We start from the raw sequence: 23,481 nt of genomic DNA on the forward strand, positions 1-23,481 counted from the left end.
CTAACCCAATTTTATATTAATACTCGTTAATATTTTTATTTTCCAAAGTTTAGACTTAGGAACTCCGTTAAAAATATTACTTATTTTAATATCTCCTTAACTGGCCATAATTTATCCAAACCATTTCCAGGTCTTGGAGATCTCATGTGCTTTAGCCTCTCCACCAATTTTCATGGCTTGAGCACATCCGATGCTACCCCAAATCAACACTCCCTCTTAGAGAGGAATGTGCTCTAGTAATACTCTAACACTTAGCATCACCCTGATCATACAACACCGGTACCTGTGCTGATGCTTGGCCTTCCCGCCCAACATCCTCTGCACTGCTGCATCCTGTACTGCTGCCCATGGCTCTGTCACTACCACTGCTACATCTATACGGCAGCTCCCTCTGCATCTGTGTTGCTGCTGGTCATTTGTCTCAAACTGCATCTGCAATGCAATCCTCTCTCATCATGCTGCATCATGCTGACCCTAGGACTACCATTGCTACTACTGCACTACAACTCAGTTACTAAGTAAGTAATTGATCCACCCAACTACTGACATCCTTATCAGGATAGAAACCCTCCTGATGTTGAATCTCTCGATACCGCTATCATGTCCTCCCTCTGCTACCTCTGCGTTGTCATAACAACTCTGTGCCTCTCGCACTGATGCAACTTCCTTTGTGCCTCTCGCACTATTGCGACCCCCACTGTGGTGCCAGGGACTACTGCACTGTAGCACTCTCTACTGCTTCATACGCATCCGTTTCTACCGACATCGCCATCCTGCTACTGTCTCTTCGGGGCTCCTGTAGTTGGATCTGATCCAAGAGTTTGGGTACCTCAAGGATCCTACCCCTCATCACCTGTCGTCTTCCTGACTACAGCTCAATGTCTCCCCGCCTCTTCTCTAGAGGTACATTAGCACTCATGGCACAATCGTCATCCTCCTCTACCTCCTTTTCCGCCTTCGCTGGCCCTGCCTTGGAGTCAGACGCCTCTCCCTTATTCTTCTTCCTCGGACATTAGTTCGCATAATGCCCCAGTTCCCCACAGTTGAAGCACTTTATCTTGGAGAGGTCAGTTTTCTTCCTCTTGCCATGCTCTCCCATAGATGCCAGAGCTGCATCCTCTTCCTCCTCTTTCTTGACTCGGTCCCCTTTGCTGCTGCTCCCCGTCTTAGTCAGCCATCTGATCTCTTCTTGGCGAAGAGTTGCCCACAATTCTTCCCAATCTAGAAGATTCACCCTAGCCAAAATATTTTGGATGAATGTCTCCCACTCCTCGGAGACTGTGTTTAGTGCGGTCTTCACCATCAATTCCTGATCCGACGTGTCCCCTAATGAAGTTAGCTGGTCCCGAATCTCCTTCAATCAACCGAGGAAGTGATCTATTTGCTCCCCCTTCTACATCTGGTACAACCGCAACTAATTCTCAAGTAGCATCTTCCTCTGCATGGAAGTGCCTTGATACAATGTCTTCAAGGTATTCCACATTTTCTTCGTCGTTTCCTTCTCGGTAATATGCTGGACCACATGATTCTCGACCCCATCGAGGATTATGCATTTTGCCTTAGTCATTGCATCCTCATACTTTTCATTGTCAGCTGAGTTGACTGGGATCACCACGGTTCTCAAGGCAAAGGCCTTGATGCGATCTCTATCTAAAACAGACAGGAACCTGGCCTTACAAATGACAAAGTTGGACGCCTCATCCAACCTGTCCTGATCCCTCAATCCATTCATGGTCATCTCTCTGCTCTTCCTTTTGACTCCTCTCAGTCTCTACTTCCCTCTGGAAGTTCTCTGCTAGACTCCCTCCGAGTCTCGATCTCCCTCCTGGAAACCCCCTGCGAACCGTCGAGTCGCACCTCTCCGATCTCCTATGCACTTGCAATACTGATCTGGATTTCTTGGCTAGAAATCCGCCCAGGTAGCGATTCCCTCTACCTTGGTTTTGCCCCATTAGGTATTGTTCTGTCTTGGCAGCAACAACACCCCACTAGCTTCACTCCATGCAATCTGCCCACAGCTTCCTATGCCCCAACAACTGAAGGATTGAGCCTCTAGGCTCTGCGCAATCCCCGCACTCGCTGAATTGCTCCCTTGGTCAACTGCGTCAACCCTCCTGGTCTCTGCATGGCTCTTTGTGAGCCTCTTCTACCTTCTTTTGCCTTTGTGTTGGCCTCTCTCTAGCTCGAATTGATGACACAGACCCTCTGCGTCAACCTTTCTCTATTGCTTTCTGCTAGGAACAACTTCTATCACTCGGGACAATTGTTTCTGATACAAATTCTCTAATTCAGTTGGCACCTTCAACTCTCTTGTGATCAGCAATGCTCTGATACCATGTCGAAATTTCTAAGTATTACCCCTTAGAAATTTTATCTGTATTCTCTGGTTTGTTTCACCTACTTGTTTAATTAATAACAAGTCATTTAACCATATAAACGCTGAAATAAACACAATACACTCTCAACCATCTACAAATCAACAGCTAAAAGAAATAACAAACACACAAAGGACAGCGTTATTTTTGGACAATCGTCCCCCGAAAAACCCAACTTGGGAAAACATGTGCAGCAATTCTGAGGGTTATATTATTATGCAGTATTTTTGAGTACAACTGGGTGCCAAACTGGCTCACCTGACAGAGAAAATAATCTGACAGTAATACCTCTCTATTCGGAAGCATATATTATTAAAGTCGGCCACACGAAACCCTCTCCAGCACAATCTGAAGCTCAGCACCAACCCTCCTGGCCTGTGCGTCAGCCTGAAACCCTCTGCATAAGCCCTCTGAGCTTCTGCGCAGCCTCTCTGGCTCTTTGCGTCACTCCTGCATCCTCTGCGTGGATGACGCAGGCCCTTCTGGCCTCTACGCAATCACTGTTGGCTCTGCGTGGCTCCTTCTAGCTCTACGTCTACCTCTCTGCCTCATACTCATTGTCCCTTGCGCAACTCTGATCACTGATTTGATTTCTCTTAGCAAACCACACTCTAGAAAATCGAATGACTAATCACTCTGGTGTATGATGTATCTCCAACTGACCCTCAAGCCTCCTCTTATACTTTTTTTGTTGAGTCTTCAACGACTGAGATTACATCTCTAATCAACTACTAAAATTAGATTTGGCTTGATCCATGTCATTTAGAACCTTCTAACCCAGTTTTATATTAATACTCGTTAATATTTTTATTTTCCTAAGTTTAGACTTAGGAACTCCATTAAAAATATTAATTATTTTAATCTCTCCTTAACCGGGCATAATTTCCCCAAACCATTTCTAGGCCTTGGAAATCTCATGTGCTTTAGCCTCTCCACCAATCTTCACGGCTAGAGCACATCCGATGCTACCACTAATCAACACACACTAGCTGAATAAGGTTGTCTGAAGACCCAATGTTCCATGGAAAGACAAAGCACATAAATAACAAGTATCACTACATACGAAAGTTTGTGCAAGATGGAGTGTTGCAACTACAATATATTTCCACAGATGAGCAAGTAGCTGACATCTTGACAAAATCTCTTCCTAATAAGAAGCTTGTGTATTTGAGGGACAAGCTTGGATTGGTTGATATATCCTCCCTAATTGAGAGGGAGAGATAGACACATCATTCTGATCTTCACTTTGTGAAGATCAGAAAGGAGGATTGGGTAAGCATATAGTTTCCAATACTCTTTGAAGATGAGGTAGGGCATCCAAGAGGTAAGAGTAGTCGAAGAGGAAATTCCTTGAGGATGTGTTATTCTAAGAAATGAAAAAACCTAAAAGGACATTACCCTATGAACACTCGGGTAGGATATGTGCCTTGAGAGACAATGATGATGGTGTCTATCAGTCATTGGTCTCGCCAGCATTGTGCTTTGATCTTGTGGAGAGATAGAGTTGTCAGTCAAGGCCTTGCTATGTGACAATGCTGGTTGGTATGATGCAAAGAGATAAACTAAAATGATAGCTTATGAGATAGCTTACCAATCTGACTCGTCTTATGAGATCTCTTCAGTTTGAGAATGTCCAAGTACCATTTATGAATACCTCCCTAGTTAAGAGGTAGTGTTGAAATGTGTAACTAGGTTCGGTTTTCATAAATATGAAATGTACTTTTGATTCTTGTATATTGTAAAAAGAAAGAAAAAATATTATTGTTATTTTTGTAACATGGGTTTCATGCTCAAGGTCTTTTTATTTAGAATTCAAGCACCCATTGAGAGCTTCTAGGGTTTGTCCCAGTGTCAAGAAGTCAATAGAGTCATTGTCATATGAAGAAGACCCCATAAGGAACATTATAACATGTAAAAATAAATATTTTTGTATTTAAAAGTGTCAAAATACCCTCCAAGATCAAGTCAGCTTGGCAGCTAAGAAGTCAGCCTCATTAGGTCATGTCATCCTCCTTGGAAGCGTATATATAAGAGGGAACTCGACCTCCTATGGACACTTACTCACTTCTCACCATCTAAGCAAAGGAGAAGCAGAAGAAGGCTAACGAAGAAGGAAGAAGGATGAAAGATGAAGGTTTGGGTTATTTCTCTCTCTCTATCTCACACATGCGAAGAAGGAAGGCTAGAGTTTTGATGCTGCAAGGTCGAAGTTGACAAAATTGCAGAAAGAAGGTCGAAGGAAGGACTATTAGGTCACCTACAAGCCCTAGAAGAAGAGCGAAGGTCAAAGGAAGCCTTGGAAGCCCTAGAAGTGCTCACACATGTGGATACAGTAGCTATTGCAGGGGCTGAAAATTTCAGACCTGCAGTGGAGGTCGAAATTCTGTCGCTGGGGATCGAAGTTGTGCAGCGAGAAGAGATTTGACTGGTTTGACTTGGATTAAAGGAGCACATCCTCAAGAAGGTTTGGCTTGGTCTTGGAAGTTTAGTCTTGGTTTAGAGGTCTTGGAATTCGTCATTTGAAGAATCTATAAGAAGAGAAGAGATTTGTGGGTTTTCCTCTCAAGTGGAGAGGTTTTGGCCCTGGCTTGCACCCCACATCATGTGTTCTTGTGTACTGTTGATCTTCTTGTTTTGGTAGTTGTTTGATAATAACAATAACATAATAATAAGAAAAGAAGCTAATAAGTAAGAAAAAGTAAAAAGACATCACAAGCAGTAATCAGGTTTAAGAGAAATCATCCTAATTGCAGCCCTATACATTTCTCAACACCTTATGCTTTATATTATTTTTAAATATATCTCTCATTTTGTAGGTTTCAACTTTCATCAATGCTCCCTCTTAACCCACAAAAATCAATCTGGACCTTTGTACGCACAAGTTATGGTAATAAAATATATGCAACACAAAATATCTGCATCTGATGACTTCTGCAAGTAGGTACTCCAGTGACAAGAAGTTTCATCGTTTGAGAAAGAAAACACAATGGGATCAGGTGGCAGCAAACCACTACATTTAACAGAGAATGCTTTAGAGGTTACCATCTGTGAACTGAATTTTTTGGGCCAAAATTCCCATAAATATTCCTAAAATGTGAATGCTTCCAAAATTTTCTTGTCAATTATATAATACTCGAATTTTAGGATAAATGTTTAGGGTGAATCTTTGAATTGGTTTTTTGGACCAAAATTTCCACAAATATTCTTCAACAGTAGCATTCATGTTAGAAAGTTGCCCTAAAAGTCCAATATTATATAGTTGGCAACAAAAATTGAGTCATTCACATTTTAACTAGAAAATCATCATCTATTGGATTAGAAAAAAATTCAATCAATCATAGACTTAAAGCTGCAATAAGAGACCATATATAAGATCCAGTGATTGTACTATGATTTATAATTTCAGAGTGGAATTAAATTGTAAAGGGATTTAATTTACTATAGACCATAATTTGCTTGTAGAACGAGCAATTATGTTTGTAAGAACGTAAAATACTATTTCTGTTCAGTACCCAGAACTGGACCCACAATGTTTTGCTCCATTGGGATCTTCAACGAAGTTGAAACCATTTTAACAAATGGAATGGCCATGGAAATTTTAAATCTTTAAATATCAGATATAAAATCATATGCACTAATAGACAAATATGCAAATAACAAAATCAGTTGGATATATTTAGAAGCTAAATATAATATAATCATAAGGATTTGAAAGTGTGCATGTGTGTCAGGAGTCAGGACAACCTATAAGATACCACACTAAGTCAGAATGTCTGGATGCAGGAGTATTATCATTATTTATATTGGGAATAAATCATAACTATATTAAGATAAAAATATATCAACTGATATAACAGTCTGGATAGTACCGTGCTTGTGCAGTAAACAAAAGAAAATGTTCATCAAAACAGAAGATCACATGAATATTACCTTGTAACCCGAGTAATATTTGTTTCAGGAAGATTCTACAATAATACAAAAAACAACAGATACATAAAATATGTGAGTGGATTCCTTTCCTTCTCTATCTTGTTTGACCAAAAGAAAGGGTGTAATTATAACCATGTCAGTTAAGGGAACAATGAAAGCGAGCAATTGTAACCATGTCCATTAAGAGGATGTCATATTTAACCAAGTTAAGAGCAGAACTTCTAGAAACACCAATTAATTTAATAATTTAAAAAGAAATGTTGACATCCGAAAGAAGTACACAGATAATCATATCTGCAGAAGCATACAAATTAAAAAATTGCCCCTGAATATTTTTAACTTAGCTTGTAATGTGTTAAAGATGACTTCTATTATCCTTATTGTATACAGCAGACTTGTAGGAACGGTGGAATCAAATTTGGTTTAATGACAAAGGATAATGACTTGAAGATAGAGGCCTAGTGAAATTCACCGTCATCTTTTACTTCTCCATCCTCATGCTCCTTTGTCGATCCATTCCCCATTGATTCATCTTGATCTCGCCTGCGCCTTTTATGTCTGTGCTCCCTATGTGAACCCGATTCATGTCCATGCTGCTTTACATATAAATACAGATAAAAAGGAAATCTCTCAGCAACACTAATTTGAAGGTCGAAATTTTTTGTTCAATGGTATTCTACATGTCAGGAATCATTATACTACCTTTCGAGATGATTTTTTTCGATGTTTGTGAGACTTCTTAGAATTATCTTTATTATCTTTGTCAGAGCTCTCATCCTCAGTAGTCCTATGGTGATGTTTCTTATGTCTTCTATCATTTTCTTTTCCTTCATCCTTCCATCGATCTTCTCTCTGTTCATTACTACCACTTTCAACAAAATTTTGGTTTGTATAATCTTTGTCATTCCTCGACCATTCCTTCTGCACCCTGGCACGTTCTTTATCTCTATCCTTGATCTCCTTCCATTTCCTTCGTTCTTTTTCCTTCATTAGCAAAAACAGGTTCAACAAATGAGTATAGTTAACAAATCAATTTTTTGCTGGTGAATAAAATTATAAAACATCCATAAATAACTAATAATAGCACTGCCTAGTAAACTGGTACGGATGAATAGCCTGGAATAACTTAAGTATCATCAATCAAAAGATTCAATGTTCTTTTGAAACCTGAATTCACTGTGACATTTAAACATGCAAACGAACTTTCTGATTATTGGCTATTTGAATCACAAATGATATACTAGGAGCCTACAGAATCAAAAATTGAATCCCATAGAAAACTGAGTTTCACCTTGCAAAATGTATAGTCTCTAAAACACAACTCGGACATCAATATTTGCTGCAAAAGTGTCAGTTGACTAGCTGCATCTATCACATCACCAAATCCCACTGACCTCACAAAGAACGACCTTTCACATCTCCTCTTTTGAAAAGTATTGACACAAAGGTGTCAATTTTGAGCCTAAAGGAAATTTAGAAACAACCATAATTACAGTAATAGAAGAATCTGTCCGTTCGATGAAGTACAAATTAATAGAATTATAAATCCAATAATTTGTTCATTTTCTCCTTCTTGTCACCACACCTTCTATAATAGTTGTTCTGATCCATGAAATATCATCAGCAATGCCTATGTTTTATAGAATAATGTCGCATCCACTCCTTTGATGCAATAGGCACAGTTTATGTCCCGTGCACAGAAATGTTTCTCTCTATGCATCCTCCCTTTCCTCCAAAACAGAATTCAAGGATTAACCAGACATCCAAAATAGAACATGGAGATTAAGGGTAAGTTAATAAAGCCACTTGACGTGGATGAACAGACTGACACTTCTTAATAAATAAATAAAAAGCAATTTCATCCTTACTGTGCAAATTTTTGGATTGAATTTTTTGTGTTCTAATAATCAGAATATCTTGCATCATTTGTCGTTTGAAGATGATAAGAAGATACCACTTCCATCCCAATTCCATTTTATCACATTGATGTCTTGAGTGTGGTACCAAATATTTTCCTTCTGGCTACCATTCTTGCCTCTGAGCTGAAGAGCTTCTTCACAATCGTCTCTCGTATTTTCCACAGTGCTTGGCCTTATTATCTAACAAAGATAATGTCGGTACTATTACCAACTAGAATTGCACTTGAGTTAGAAAGCCATACTAACAAGTGCAGCATTAGAGGAAGTCAGGATGGCTTCCCACTGTCACCACAGCACCTTCATGTTTTTTCAACATGTCTAACCAGACACATTGTATTTGATTGAATGTATGTCATTACAGCCTCTTCAGGTTGCAACACATTCACAATAAACAGAGCAAACAACCCAACAAAGGGGATCTAACCAACACCTTAACTATGCTGTTCATTTTTTCCTGCTCTTATGTACTTCTTGCTATTCTCCTGTCACTAATTAGAAGCCTGCTGCTGAATTGTTGATCTGAAAGTTACAATGATCCTACCATAAAATAGCACAAAATCTGTCCCTAAAATTTGCTTGAGACAGCTGCCTGACTAAAGCTCCTTAGTGCCACAAAATCAGCATATTTCCCTCCAATGGTAGTGCTTAAGATGAGCATGTGGGATGGCTTCAAATCTGGCTCTAAGTTTACTTCAAGATAGCATCTGGAAAGACCCTGAAAAGGTACTTCTAAGACACGAATTACTCTACTGAGGGGTAACAGGTTCCAAGCATGTTCCTCTCAGATACCACTTGCTGAATCACACAGACAATTTACAGCAGAAATAATGACCCATTCACAAAGATTAACCCCTACATTACTAGGCCCATCGGTATATGTTTTTAGACAATCAACAATTTAACAAACAGAAACAAATATCAAGACACATTAAAAGAAGTATAATTATGTACCCCTAATTTATCAAGGAACTGAGAACACTTCCACAGGAACAATACAAAATCCTAAATTCCAGAAACCTACAGCTATCCACTGAAGGTGGGACACCATTAGCAGTTAAGTTGCACAAAATGTGGAAATATCTACACGTTTCTGAAACATGAATGCCTCGAAACAAGACACCCTCAAAATGGTTATGTTGGGTGAAATGTAGATTATATATATATATATGTTCCTTTCCCCCTAAATAACACATCATCTTCCCAGGAAAAAAAAATGATACGTATAAATGACATTTTAAAGGAAAACCATGTCTATATTAATTCCCATAGATGATTACATGATGTAAAATCCAAAATTAGCTTTTTGAGGATATATATCCAAAATCAGCCTTTATACATGAGGCTACATGTTCTGAAAGTGAAATAAAACATGAGCTAAAGGCAAGTACAATCAAACAACCTAATACAACTCATCCTCATCCTCGTTCTCATCATCAAAAATAGAACATCATGCTTGTTCACCAGAACTAGAGCATCAATTAGAAGAAGAGGCAGCTCCACTTCCAGGTGCATCATCACCAATGTCAAGAGCAGCAAGAGAGATTTCCATGTCTAAGCATTCTGAATCCACATCCCAATGTTTATGGGGTCAACTTTGTATATTCTTCATCCATAAGAGACACAGAGTGTAGGTTTGAATGCACAAATACAAGATCCTCATCCTTCTGCAATCCCAACCCATTGCGCTTCATGGAATGAATGAAACCACAAGTGCTCCAATTCCTTTTTGTTGATGAAGAGCTTTCCATTTGTGATAGAATATAAGTGGAAAGGTTTTGCAAACACACACCATTTGCCCCATGACAAGATCACCTTCTAACTGGGTTCACGGCCCTCCTTTCATCCAAAAATGACATGTCTACAAAATACTCTAATCCAACATCAAAACAAGCAAATTCCTTCCTCACTTCAATATATAAACAAGCTTGAAACAACCTCTTGAAGACTTTCTTCACTCCACTGGCCACCTCCTTGTCCTTATGTGGGACCTTCCTCTTATCATTGCTATGAACAATTAAATCTTCATCATAAAAACTTGGATTTAAAGCATGTGCAAAAGTGAGCAATGGAGTGTTAAAGCTATTCCAGCTCATAACAATGATGGAACTCACAAACTTTGCAAAAATAGCATCAACAAAAAATAGTATGTGGGCCTCCCCTATAATAATTTTCGCAGTTTTCTTGACCATGGAATCCATGCCTATCATCAATCTCTCCCAAGAAATGTATGTCTACATCTACATCTTCGAGAAGCTCAAATGCAAGTAATGTGAACTTGAACAAGAAAAATATTTTGTTCCATAAATCCTCATTAAACACCATATGTACCATACTTTCCCTCTTTGAATCTACTTATCTCTACTCAACCCAAGTTGCACTCACCCCCATACTCCTTCAAGTAAGTTTGGCTTCAGCAATGCAACATAACATGATGAAGTTTGAAACATATCTTGTTCTAACAACCTTGAGCAACTCCAATTTGGAGTATAGTCTCGATCAGGGTTGCGGGAGAGCGCCCCCCCCCTCGAACCCACTCCCTTTGGGAGCAACCCTGAGAGCGCACTCCCTAAAAAAAATTCGCTCCCTAGCTTTTTTCGCAATTATTTTTATGCGAACACGTTCCAAATGCAATCTTTTTCAAAGAAACAAGATTTTTTACTAGGGCAGCCTAATGATCAAGCCTACGGCCCTAGTAGTAAAAGTGACATTCTCCTTTATCTTTCATTTTCATCATTTTACTTAAATTTTTAACATTGCCATGAAATGATTCGGGATGTTTGAGAGTGGTTCCGACCTCATTGGATTTCATATGGAGAAAATAGAATTTTAGATCTCACACAAAATCTAGCAGAAATATCAATTTTTCAGGATTTTAGGATTGGGGGGATTGCAATGTTTCCATTGGATTTTGTCAAGTACTAGGGTATGGAACTCGTCAAGAGCACCAATCCCTCTATGTACCTTGATGTTAGTAACATTGGTTGTAGAACTTAGCTATCATGACCCTACTAATAAAGTGACCATCACTCAAACAAAATCTTGATTTGACATGCTACGTTTTTCCTATCTTATTTTAATGCTTAGAGGGTGATATTAATGACAAAGATCCCAAGATACACAATGATTTTGATGATATGTAGGTATTTGTTGTAGCACGATTTTTTTGGATGATAGAGGCCATCTAGAGCCTTTTTGTTGATGTATTTTTGGTTCTGAGATGGATTGCACTTGATGCCATTTTGGTTATGTGCACCCTTACATGCTCTATATAAATCAAAACTTGTAATTTGTGGACCTGTGGTTGATGAAAATTGTAACTACTAGATGATTGATGTTATATGGTTTAATCCATGTTTTTATCCTTTTTATAACTAATTCATCATTCTACATGCTTATTCAGAAATTAGACATTTCTTTGTGAAAATTTGGATGCCCAAATTCCTACCGCAGCAACTGATTACATTTATCCTATTTGTTAATTATTGAACAAAATTATTTATTGTTTCCTACAGTCAACACTGAAACGAATACATTGCAACCTTCACCATTTAAATAAAATGCAGAAACAAGAAACGAAACAAGAAAAAAATATAACACATGTACACGGTTATTTTTGGACAAATGTCCCCGAAAAAACCCAATGTGGGAAAACCAGTGCAACAACTCTGAGGGTTTTATTATTATGCAGTAGTAATTTCCGAATACAATCTATAGATGCCTTCTCGACAATCCAGTTACAAAGAATATCACTGACAAAGAGATAAGTGAGGTTACCTCACACTATCACTGGAAATCCTGGCTAATTCAGCCACTAAATGAACTGCCCTTGGTTGCCTCTACGCAGTCACTGTGTCAGGCTAGCGTCACACCCTCTAGGGACTGCATCACTCCTCCCAGTTGATCGATTTGCCTCTGAGATTCTGACTTCTCCTCTCCCAGTCTCACACCCCAATTTCCAGTTGCAGAAATCGATCTCCTCAGCAAATTTTCAAACTTTCTCAAGGGTCTGTGTTGCCTCTGCGTGGATCTGCGTCAGGCTATCTGTTAAAATTGGCAACCAGGGCAAAACTTCATGTGGGTCATCTTATTCATGGCTAATAATATTTTTATTAGATTCCTCTCGTCGAGAGGTGTAGGATTGATATAAAGATCATTCGATTCCGATAAGTATTCATGGAGATATGAATTTATTTTGATTATGGAATTATTATCAAGCCGACCTACAACTCATGTAGGCTTAGAAGCCCAACAGTCGCATCTATTCACCCACCAATGTTGTGTATAAATATAAGAGGACTTTTCCTCATTTGGACTCACTCATCTCATCACATCTCTCTCTCTCTACTGTGCAGATATGAGTCTCTTCTCTACTGCGCTGAAATGGGTCTCTCTCTCTCACACATGTGAAGCCGGGAGCTGTTGAATTTGAAGCTGCAATTGCAAAAGTAAAGATTGACTTGCGTGGCCTAAAAGATCTCCTCATCTTAACTGCGCTGTAGGTTCATCTGAACCTCCTCTGAAAGCCACAACTTTTGGTGGTGGAATGAAGTCAATCCGATGAACGGTTTGCAAGATATCGACTGCCCTAATTAGAAGCCGGAAACTGCTGAAACTGACGCTGCAACTGCAGAAGTAAAGATTGACTTGCGTGGCCTAGAAGATCTCCTCTTTGGAACTGTGTTGTAGGTTCATCTGAATCTCCTTTGAAAGCCGCAACTTTTGGTGGTGGAATGAAGTCAATCCGACGAACGGTTTGCAAGATATCGACTGCCCTAGTTTGAAGCTGGAAACTGCTGAAACTGAAGCTGCAACTGCAGAAGTAAAGATTGACTTGCGTGGCCTATAAGATCTCCTCATTTGAACTGCGTTGTAGGTTCATCTGAACCTCCTCTAGAAGCCGAAACTTTTGGTGGTGGAATGAAGTCAATCCGACGGTCGATTTGTGAGATATCGTCTGCCCTAGTTTGATAATGAAGCCGCTAATGCTGATGCTGGTGATCTAGGGTTTGCTACTGCTGATATGAATCAGATTTATTGTACTATTTCTCTCTGCTGAATTATTGAAGATAAAAGAAGATTTGATCAAAGGGTTTCCCCACACATTGTGGGGTTTGTCCCTGGCTAGCCGCCACATCTTGTGTCTCTTGTCTTGGCTTGTTTTCTGTCGATCGTTTAATGTTCTATCTGCACTTTACTTTATGTACATGTGATTGCTAATCGGTGGAATATAATAAGAAAAAGAAGTAAACTGTTATAAGCATAGAACATACCATAACTTAACACTGTCTGGCTCTGCGCTGCCTCTGTTGGATCTCTCTCTCTCTTCTTTGTTGAGTATTCTCTGACTAGGAAAGATTTCCCTTCAGATACTATCCCTGCCCCTCACTGCAAAAGATCACTATGGAAAATCTTCCTGCCAGCGGCTTTGCTTCAGAAAATCGAACTTCTAATCTCCCCTTTGTGTGACCTCCAAGTGCCCGTCAAGCCTCTTCTTATATCTTTCTATTGGACAACCAATGACCCAGATTAACTTCTAATCAATGGCTTAGATCATTTTGGCTTGATCCTCGACTTCTTGTAGGAGTTACACCCACAGTTTAGATAAATACCCATTAATTATTTTAATTTCCTAAGTTTAGACTTAGGGTCCCATTAAAAATAATTAATTATTTTAATAAAATTGTCTCCGAGTGGAATTTCCCAAAACGATTTCTGGGTATTGGAGAATGCATGTGTCTAAGCCTCCCTGTAAATTTTGAGACTTAGAACACATTCGATGCTACGAGAAATCAACACTCCCTCTTAGCGAGAAATGTGCTCTAGCAATGCAACCTGCTGAAGCATCACTTTGTTCTGTAACATCTACTTCTGCGCTCACAAGCTTGAGTCACCACTCACTAGTCTTATGCTCACAGACTCACAGCCTCATGCTCACAGGTAGTGGGAACAGTCGCACAACCACAACCCACAAGCCCGCCGCCCACACGATGTTACGCAACATAGCCATGCTCACAGTCATGACTCACAGGCACATCGTGGAACTCCTCCCTCGGCCTCAACGTGCTCAGTTATGTTCCAATTTCCAACCTCCAACGCCATGTAGGCAAGCTGTATTTTTTTTAATTAGTTAATATATATAAATTAGTAGTTAAAATTTAGTTTTTTTTAATATATTGTGTCTAGACTGTCAGGCATCAACCTTAGCAGATCCAGACTATTTAAAATTTAAACAATCTGGATCTGCTAAGGCTTTTGCCTGACAGTCGAGACACAATATATTTAAAAAAACCTAAATTACAGTCTACAAAAAATTCTGCAAAAAAATTAAAACTAATTCAAATGTAAATTAAAAAAAATAAACTACAGAAATTTCAGGGTTCACTTCAGCAATCAGAACCTTCAAATTTCAATGGCACCCCAAAAATCAACTGTTGTAGCATGGAATTTTGTCAAAAAGGAAGGGAAAAGTCTTTTGTGTGAACTATGTGAACATTAATTCACTAGCTCTTTAACTAGAGCAGTGGATCACCTTCTCAGTATTAGCAATGTAAGTGGACGTGATGTTGAAGGTTGCACTAAGATCTCTGATGAACAAAAAACCGCAGTGGAGAAAGACTATTTCACTTCAAAGATCGGAAAGGAAAAAATGGAAAATAAGAGGCAGCAAATTGAGAGGGAGATTGCCATGTCTTCCTCAAACACCATTAATTCAATCTCAACCATCAGTGGATCAAGTTCTCCTCCAACAAAAACAGGTGGAACCAAAACATTAAATCAATCTTGGAAACCTGTGGAGAGACAATTAGTTGATGATGTTGTTGCAAAATTCTTTTATGGATGTGCAATTCCCTTTAATGTGGCCAAGAGTCCATATTTTAAAAATGTAATTAAAAAGGCCATTGATTTTGGGAAGGGCTATGTTCCTCCTGGATCTATAGCTTCAAGGACCACTTTGCTAAAGAAAATGTTGACACCTAATCCTCTGCAATTGGGTGAATTCATGTAAATAATTAAAATAGGAATGTGGACAGTCATCAGAAGATGAACTGAACAGTCACATCCTTTTGTATATAACAATAACATGCCTGATGGAATAATACGAATTAGTTTTCTGCCAAAATGGAGTTACTCCTGGCCTGACATGGTATCAGAGCCAGCTCCCTGTTTAGCCTTTATGTCTTTGTAACTCCTGATCTGCTCCTCTGCTCTCCATATAATTCTGTCTGCCATACCTGCGTTCTGTCTGCCACACCTGCGCTGCCCTGACATATTCTATTTATGATTCCTGCGCCCTGTTTATTTGAATACACTCAGACTCCATAAACGTTTCATATTCTCTGAACGTTGTCTATCAGTTACATTCAAATCCTGTCTGTCATATGCGTTTTTATGCCTGAACGCTGCCTGTTCACCTGAACGCTGGTATGCTAGCCTGCTCCACGTAGCCTGAACGCTGCCTGTTCACCTAAACGCTGGTATTCAATACATTTTTGAATGCGTTGATTGCTCTCTGGTGTCAAAGCGCTGCATATTGCGCTGCCCCTTTTGTGAAAATCTGCAATTGAAAATCTGCATTGAACATTGCACTACCCCTCGATTTGCATTTGCCCTTGCTGCCGCTATTCAATCTACAACAAATCCTTTTTATAGCTTGTCATTGTTCATCCGTTCTGCAAACTAGATGGTGGAAATATGGATTGAAGTCCTACTCCGGTGGCCCGTTGATAAATCTGTGCGCTGTTAAGTGGAATGCTTTGGAACAAGTTTTTGTCTGAGAAATTCAGCCAGAAATCGACGACGCTGTTTAAAGATTTGTGGCGCAGAATTGACTCAAATGCATGGAGAGCGCTGCTGGACCGCATGTTGTTTGGTAAATTTCTTGGCGCACATTCACATTCGATTTTCAAGCTGGAATCTGAAAGTGTAGCGACTCCGAGGAAACCATTAAATAATGTTTTTTAAATTGTAATCCATTTTATGAAGGCCGAATGACATTTTTAAGTGGTAAAAAGATTATATATACAAAGGGCGTATGATAATTGAGTTTTTTTAATATAAAGGGGATGTATGGCATATGAGATTTATATGGTGGAATTATATGAGGCTTATATGGGATTCATATGAGATTTATATGGTAGGATTTATATGAGGCTTATATGAGATTCATATGAGATTTATATGGTGGAATTATATGAGATTCATATGAGATTTATATGGTAGGATTTATATGAGGCTTATATGAGATTCATATGAGATTTATATGGTGGATTTATATGAGGCTTATATGAGATTCATATGAGATTATATGGTGGGTTTATATGAGATTGATTTATATGAAGTGGATTTATATAATGATGGATTTATATGGGTCACATGGTGGATTTGAAATCTTTTGAGAATGTCCTTTTGAGTACATTTTACTGTATATTGGCAGAAGTATTTTTTCTATCAGCAGAAGTTTTTTTTTTACAGAATGCATTCAATCATATCCATGGTAGGAATAGTTCTCACTGGCAAGGAGAACTATCCTGAATGGTCCCGGATGATAAAACACACCCTCATCTTCAATGAGTTGTGGAAAGGAGTGTGTGTCGAAGAAGGAGATAATGACCCAGTACAACCTACCTCAGACAAAGAGCTCGTCATTTGGGAAAACAAGAACAGCAAGGCTTATGCATTAATCGCAACATCTGTAAATGAAGAGGTGACTCACCATATTTCCTCATATTCAACTGCCTTTGAAGCCCTACAAAAGCTGAAAGAACTCTATGACTCACATTCTGCACTTGAAGTTGTCCAACTCATGATTAAACTCTTCACTCTTGAACTGCAAAATAATGATCCTCTTGCTCTTGCATCTGAAGTAAAGTCTATAATGCATGATATCAAATCCACTAAGGTTGAGTTGGATATCCCTCTTATTGCTTTTCTCAAGGCACTTTATCCTACTTACTCCAATTATCTTGAGTCATTGCAAGCGAATGGAAATCTTAAAGATATAACCTTTGACTCTCTTGTGAAAAAGTTTGCTGAAAGAGAGAAAGTTTTCGGAAAGAAGACATCCCCTGAATCTTCTGAAGAGACTGTGTGCCTTGCTCATAAAGAAAAGCATCCTGCTCAAGATTCGACAAGAAGAAGAGGTGGACGAAGAGGAAGAGGAAGATATTTCAGAGGCAGGGGGGGCAGACATTCTCAAGGAGAAAAGGAAGATCTGCATTGCATTCGCTGCAAAAGAAATGGATCACATGATGCCTCTACATGCAAGCTACCATGGGACAAAATTGAGCAGAAAAGAAACCAACAGAACGGTAAAACTGATGATACAGACAAAGGTAAAGCACCTGAATCCACTCACTATATTGAGGCACAATGTAACATTGGAGTAAATGAAGATTTGTTTAATGCTTCACTTGTTTCTTGGAAAAATGATTGGTTGCTTGATTCAGGAGCAACCTGTCACATGACTCATAGAAAAGATTTTTTTGAAGATTTCACTGACAATGTTGATGGAGCAGTATACTTTGCAGATCAGTCAAAAATCAAGCCATCAGGGCTTGGCACAATCAGGCTTAAACTGCCTGGTCTTCCAGACTTTCTTCTGGATCATGTCCTATATCTCCCACAGCTCAAAAGAAACTTGCTGTCCTTGGTCCACATCCGCCAGCAAGGTCACTCCATTCATATGTTTTATGGCAAGCTTGAGGTAAGAAAAGCATTTGACCACTCACTTGTCATGAGGGGAATAGAAGAAGAAAGGCTTCTCAAATTGCAAGGAACCTCTGCTCATGCACAACATTTCTCATATATTTCTCATCATGAAGAAGGTACACTTCCATCAAGTTTATTATGGCATGCTAGATTTGGACATTTAAACTATGACAGTCTCCGCTTATTGAAGAAAAATGGTGTTGCTGGTTTGCCTACAATTCCAAGAAAACTTAAGCAATGTGATGCTTGCATTCTAGGAAAGCATATCAAACAGTCTTTTCATGATTCACATTCAAGAGCACATAGGAAGCTTGAACTTATTCATTCAGATTTATGTGGTCCAATGCCTGTTCCTTCTGCAAATGGAAATAAATATATCATGACATTTATTGATGACTACACCAGAATGTGTTGGGTTTATTTATTGAAGAACAAATCTAATGCTTTCCAAACATTCAAGAATTTTCATAAATGGATTGAAAATGATGCACAATCTCATATTGGGTCTATTTGCACTGATAATGGAAAAGAATATACATCAAATGAATTTGAAAACTATCTTCGCCAACATGGGATCAAACATCAAACAACTGTGCCTTACAATCCCCAACAGAATGGTGTAGCTGAAAGAATGAATAGAACAATCTTGAATATGGTATGATCCATGCTTTTCTTCAAAAATGTAAAGATAATGTTTTGGGCTGATGTTGTTCTATGTGTTGCATATATAAAGAATAGATGTTCATCTAATGCTATAAGAAACAAGACTACTTATGAATTGTGGTATGGACATGTTCCTTCGGTAAAACGTCTCAGGGTCTTTGGTTCCACCTGTTATGCTTTGATACCAAAGGTACATAGAAACAAACCTGGTGCTAGAAGTCGTAAGTGTATCTTCCTAGGGTATTCAAACACCTCCAAAGCATACTGCCTCTATGATGAAGTAAATAAAAAGTTTGTTGTATCTAGAGATGTAATTTTTCTTGAATCATCCAAATCTGACAATGTTGTTGAGCGGCAACTTGATCGCTTGGATGGATTCGCAAAAACAAAATCATTTCAAGAATTTGATAATCAGATTCCACATCTTGAAGGGGGGATTCCTATACTAGATCAACATGTGGAATCTTCTTCTGAAGAACACTCTCCCCCGCATGAAATTCCAACAACGGATGATGCTTTAAGTGATGTAATTGATAGAATTGAGAGACTCAATCTTGATTCAGTCCCAACTCAATCAACAGAGCAGCCTGGACCATCTCAGAAAGGTCCCCCAAAGTGGCTGACGAAGACACTTGAAAGTGTTCATCCTGATGAAATTGGAAAAACAGGAACCAGAAATTCAAACCAACAAAATGGAGGTGATGTAGATGACTCTAATTCACCTGTTGATATGGATGTTTCTTATGATTGTGAATTGAACTTGTCTACATATTTTGAACCAACTTCCTTTAAAGAAGCTGTTTCTCATGATGAATGGAAAGAAGCGATGCAAAAGGAGTATGATGCCCTCATAAAGAACGACACTTGGAAGCTGGTTGATCCTCCATTTGGAACCAAACCAATTGGCTGCAAGTGGGTCTACAAGAACAAGTACAAAGCTGATGGCTCACTTGACAAGTACAAAGCTAGGCTTGTGGCAAAAGGTTTTGCACATAAAGAAGGGGTCGATTATGAGGAGACTTTTTCCCCCACAGCAAAATGGGCCACCATCCGGACACTCTTTGCACTAGCAGCCCAGAACAGTTGGAAAGTCTATCAAATGGATGTAAAAACTGCTTTCCTGAATGGAGATCTAAAAGAGAATGTTTTTATGTCCCAGCCTGAAGGATTTGCTGTGAAAGGACATGAACATAAAGTATGCAAACTTGTGAAGTCCTTGTATGGCCTCAAACAAGCACCGCGAGCCTGGTATGAAAAACTAACTGAGCATCTTCTGAAACTCAACTTCAATCATTTTGATCTTGATAATGCAACTTTATTTGTCAAGAAAGTTGGCAAAACAGTTGTATATCTTGTGGTATATGTAGATGATCTTTTAATGACAGGGAACAATGAAAGCTACATTGCATCCATAAAGAAGGAATTAGGGAAAAGTTTTAAAATGACTGATTTGGGCTATGTTCATTACTATCTTGGCATTGAAGTAACCCAACATCCAAAATCCATATTTCTTTCACAAAAGAAATACATTGGAGATTTGTTAAACAGATTTGGCATGACAAAGTGCAATCCTCTTACTACTCCAATGGAACAAAACTTAAAGCTCACATCTATTGAAGGAAAGGAATTTGAGGATGCAACAAAGTATAGACAACTTGTAGGAAGTCTCAACTACCTTACTACTACCAGACCAGACATTTCATTTGCTGTTGGAATCCTCTCCAGGTTTATGCAAAAGCCTTTTGAGGGACATTGGTCTACTGCAAAAAGAGTTCTAAAGTACTTGAAGGGAACTCAAGACTTTGAAATCAAGTATACACAGGTGGACGACTTCAGCTTGATTGGATACTCTGATTCAGACATCGATGGAGACAAAGAAACTCGAGTATCTACTTCAGGATATGCTATGAGTCTTGGATCAGGAGCTGTCTCCTGGAGATCACGCAAACAATCAGTTCCAGCAGATTCCACAACAGAAGCAGAATACGTGGCAGCAGCTGAAGCAACAAAAGAAATTGTGTGGCTCAGGAAAATTCTTGAAGATTTGCAGGTAAAACAAGTACAATCAACTCCACTCATGATTGACAACACCTCTGCAATAAAGTTGGCCAAGAACCCAAAGTTCCATGATCGAACAAAGCACATCAATACTAAATATCATCTGATCCGACATCATGTTGAGGCCAAAACAATCCATCTCCGTCATTGTTCCACAAATGAGCAAATTGCAGACATCTTCACCAAAGCGCTTGGAAGAGAAAAGCTTGAAAGATTCAGAACGATGCTTGGACTCACCAACATCCCTTCAGATTAAGGGGGGGAATGTTGACACCTAATCCTCTGCGATTGGGTGAATTCATGTAAATAATTAAAATAGGAATGTGGACAGTCATCAGAAGATGAACTGAACAGTCACATCCTTTTGTATATAACAATAACATGCCTGATGGAATAATACGAATTAGTTTTCTGCCAAAATGGAGTTACTCCTGGCCTGACAGAAAACAAGAGACAGAGTGACTGAAAAGTTGGTTCAGGTTAAAGAGTCTTGGAAGCATACAGGATGCACAATTTTGAGTGATGGTTGGTCAGATTTGTGTCATCACCTATTGATCAACGTGCTTGTTTATAGTCCTTAAGGGGTCCTTTTCTTGAAGGCAATTAATGCAATGGATCGAGTGAAGACATCAGAATTTATTTTTGGAATTTTCGATGAAGCAATTCAAGAGGTTGGGGAGAAAAATGTGGTCCATGTTATTACAGATAATGCATCAAATTGTGTTGGTGCAGGGAAGATGACTATGGATAAGTATAATCACATTTATTGGACCCTTGTGCAGCTCACTGTTTGTATTTAATGTTGCACGATTTAGCCAAACTTCTTTGGGTCAATGAGACAATCTAAAGAGCCAAAACAATTGCAAACTTCATCATCAACCATCGTCTCACTTTGAGCATATATAGGAAGAATGCATCTAAAGAGTTGTTGAGGCCTTGTGATACAAGGTTTGCCACCTTTTATATTACTCTGAAAAGAGTTGTTGAAAAAAAAGCAACCCTACAAGCTGTTTTCTGCAATATTGAGTGGGAGAGATCTCCCCATTCAAAAGAAAATAAGGGGAAAAATGTTGAACAAATAGTAATCAATAATGGCTTTTGGGAAAATGCAAACAAAGTTTTAAAAATATGTGGCCCAATTGTTAATGTGCTCTGCATGGTTGATGGTGAAAAACCTTGTATGGGTTTTGTTTATGAAAGCATTGATCATTGCAAAGAGGCCATTGCAAGTGCATTTAATAATGTGGAAGCTGGTACCAGGAGATATGGGAGGTAATTGATCAAAGATGGAAGATGATGCATAGTCCATTACATGCAGTAGCATGCTATTAGGACCCTATATTGTTTGGGTTATCAAGACATAGGGATGGAGTCGTCATGAATGGACTTATCCAGCCTATTGAGAAGTTCAATCCAAATCCAACAATTACAAGTTTGGTCAGATGTCAGTTGAGGGCATGCAAGTTAGAAGAAGGGTAATTTGGAACACAATCAACAAAGTATGATAGGAGCATAAGTGATCCAACAGTATGGTTGGAATTTTATGGATCAAGGGCACCAGAATTGCAAAATTTTGCAATTCGTATCTTAAGTCAGGGATCAAAGGCATCAACGTGTGAAAGGAATAGGAATTCCTTTGACCACATTCATTCCAAGAAAAGAAATAGATTGTTATCTGGAAGATTAGAATATCTTGTTTATGTTCGTAGTAACTTGCAGTTGGCTTTGAAAAATGTGGCTAAAGAGTCATCCAATTCCTCTACTCTGTGGATCGATCATGTTCCTAATGCATCAAGGGATTAAGCTGATTTTTAATTGATAGTGACATTGACATAGAATTTAGTGATGAATCTGATGTTGAAGCATCTAGCGGATTCACAGCCTCTACTTCTCTTGATGATATAGAACTTTTTGATATAACAAATGGGCCACAGGAACATCAAGAATAAATCTATGTTCCTGTTTTAGACTTCTAGTTTACTTTTTGCATGAAGAATTTTCTAAAACTAGCAAGCTACTTTAAAGTTTAAACATTAAAGTTTATATATTTTGAATACTTTTTATCAGATTGTTTTTCAATATATGAAATCTGATATGGCCGATGGTTTTGTTGAATATGATATGGGTGCCAATGTCAATGATGAATTTCTCACCTTGTTTACTGTGTATGGAAGTTGGTTCTTTATTGGCATTCGCTTTCATGGTTTATATGTTTGAGCAATAATCCTATGTGTTTGCAATGTGCATTATGGACTTTGAAAATTGACATGCCACAACCCACTTCTACATCCGTCCATAGAAACAGATTTGTTATATAAATTTATATTTTATGAGAAATAAACATCTATTTGATTGATGCCAGATAGTTTGTAACTCTGTATGTAAAATTTCAAAATTTCAAAATTTTCAATGTTCTCTAGCAGCTAACCGTCATAAATTTGATTGGCAAATTTCTCTAGCTCTCATAAATTTCATAATTCTTCTTACGGAATAGTTCTTTAATTTTTTATGCAATTTTTTCTAGCTGTCATAAATTTTTAGATTCTTTGAGATATGCCCAAAGTACATACAGTAGAATCTATAAAGATGAATGTCACATTTATTTTTCATCCTGCTTAAAATTGATTTTTTTTATATATACATATTTCTTTCAAATTTCTATATGTCAAATTTTATGGCGAAGTTTATCGGCAAAATTTTAGGTGGCGAACTTTATTCGAATTTCAAGGTCATCGAACTCGAACACGAACACGAATGTGGTGACTTAGGTTTCTAGTAGTTTTTATCACTGTTGACTCTATCATATTTATTATGATATTTTTTGTAAA

The 23,481-nt window shown here is 38.5% G+C and overlaps 1 protein-coding gene across 7 annotated transcripts in view; it reads right to left on the reverse strand.

Annotated features, from left to right (window-relative positions):
• LOC149201974 (pre-mRNA-processing protein 40A-like) overlaps positions 1-23,481 on the reverse strand; it is a 441,059-nt gene that overhangs the window by 90,851 nt on the left and 326,727 nt on the right. For 3 of the 7 annotated variants that reach the window (XM_089403062.1, XM_089403058.1, XM_089403063.1), the window contains exons 28-29: positions 7,008-7,289; positions 6,778-6,901 (exon numbers count right to left, since the gene is read on the reverse strand). In XM_089403062.1, coding sequence (XP_089259188.1) covers positions 6,778-6,901; positions 7,008-7,289 — 406 coding nt within the window. Of the gene's footprint in view, positions 1-6,305; positions 6,341-6,700; positions 6,902-7,007; positions 7,290-23,481 lie in introns of those variants that run through there. The other 4 variants (XM_089403061.1, XM_089403064.1, XM_089403059.1 and 1 more) reach the window with 4 other exon arrangements.

The sequence above is a fragment of the Pinus tabuliformis genome, chromosome 2_1 (genome assembly GCF_031772625.1).
Source record: "Pinus tabuliformis cultivar Carrire ecotype Pingquan chromosome 2_1, CPIR1, whole genome shotgun sequence".
In the NCBI taxonomy this organism is placed as follows: Eukaryota; Viridiplantae; Streptophyta; class Pinopsida; order Pinales; family Pinaceae; genus Pinus; species Pinus tabuliformis.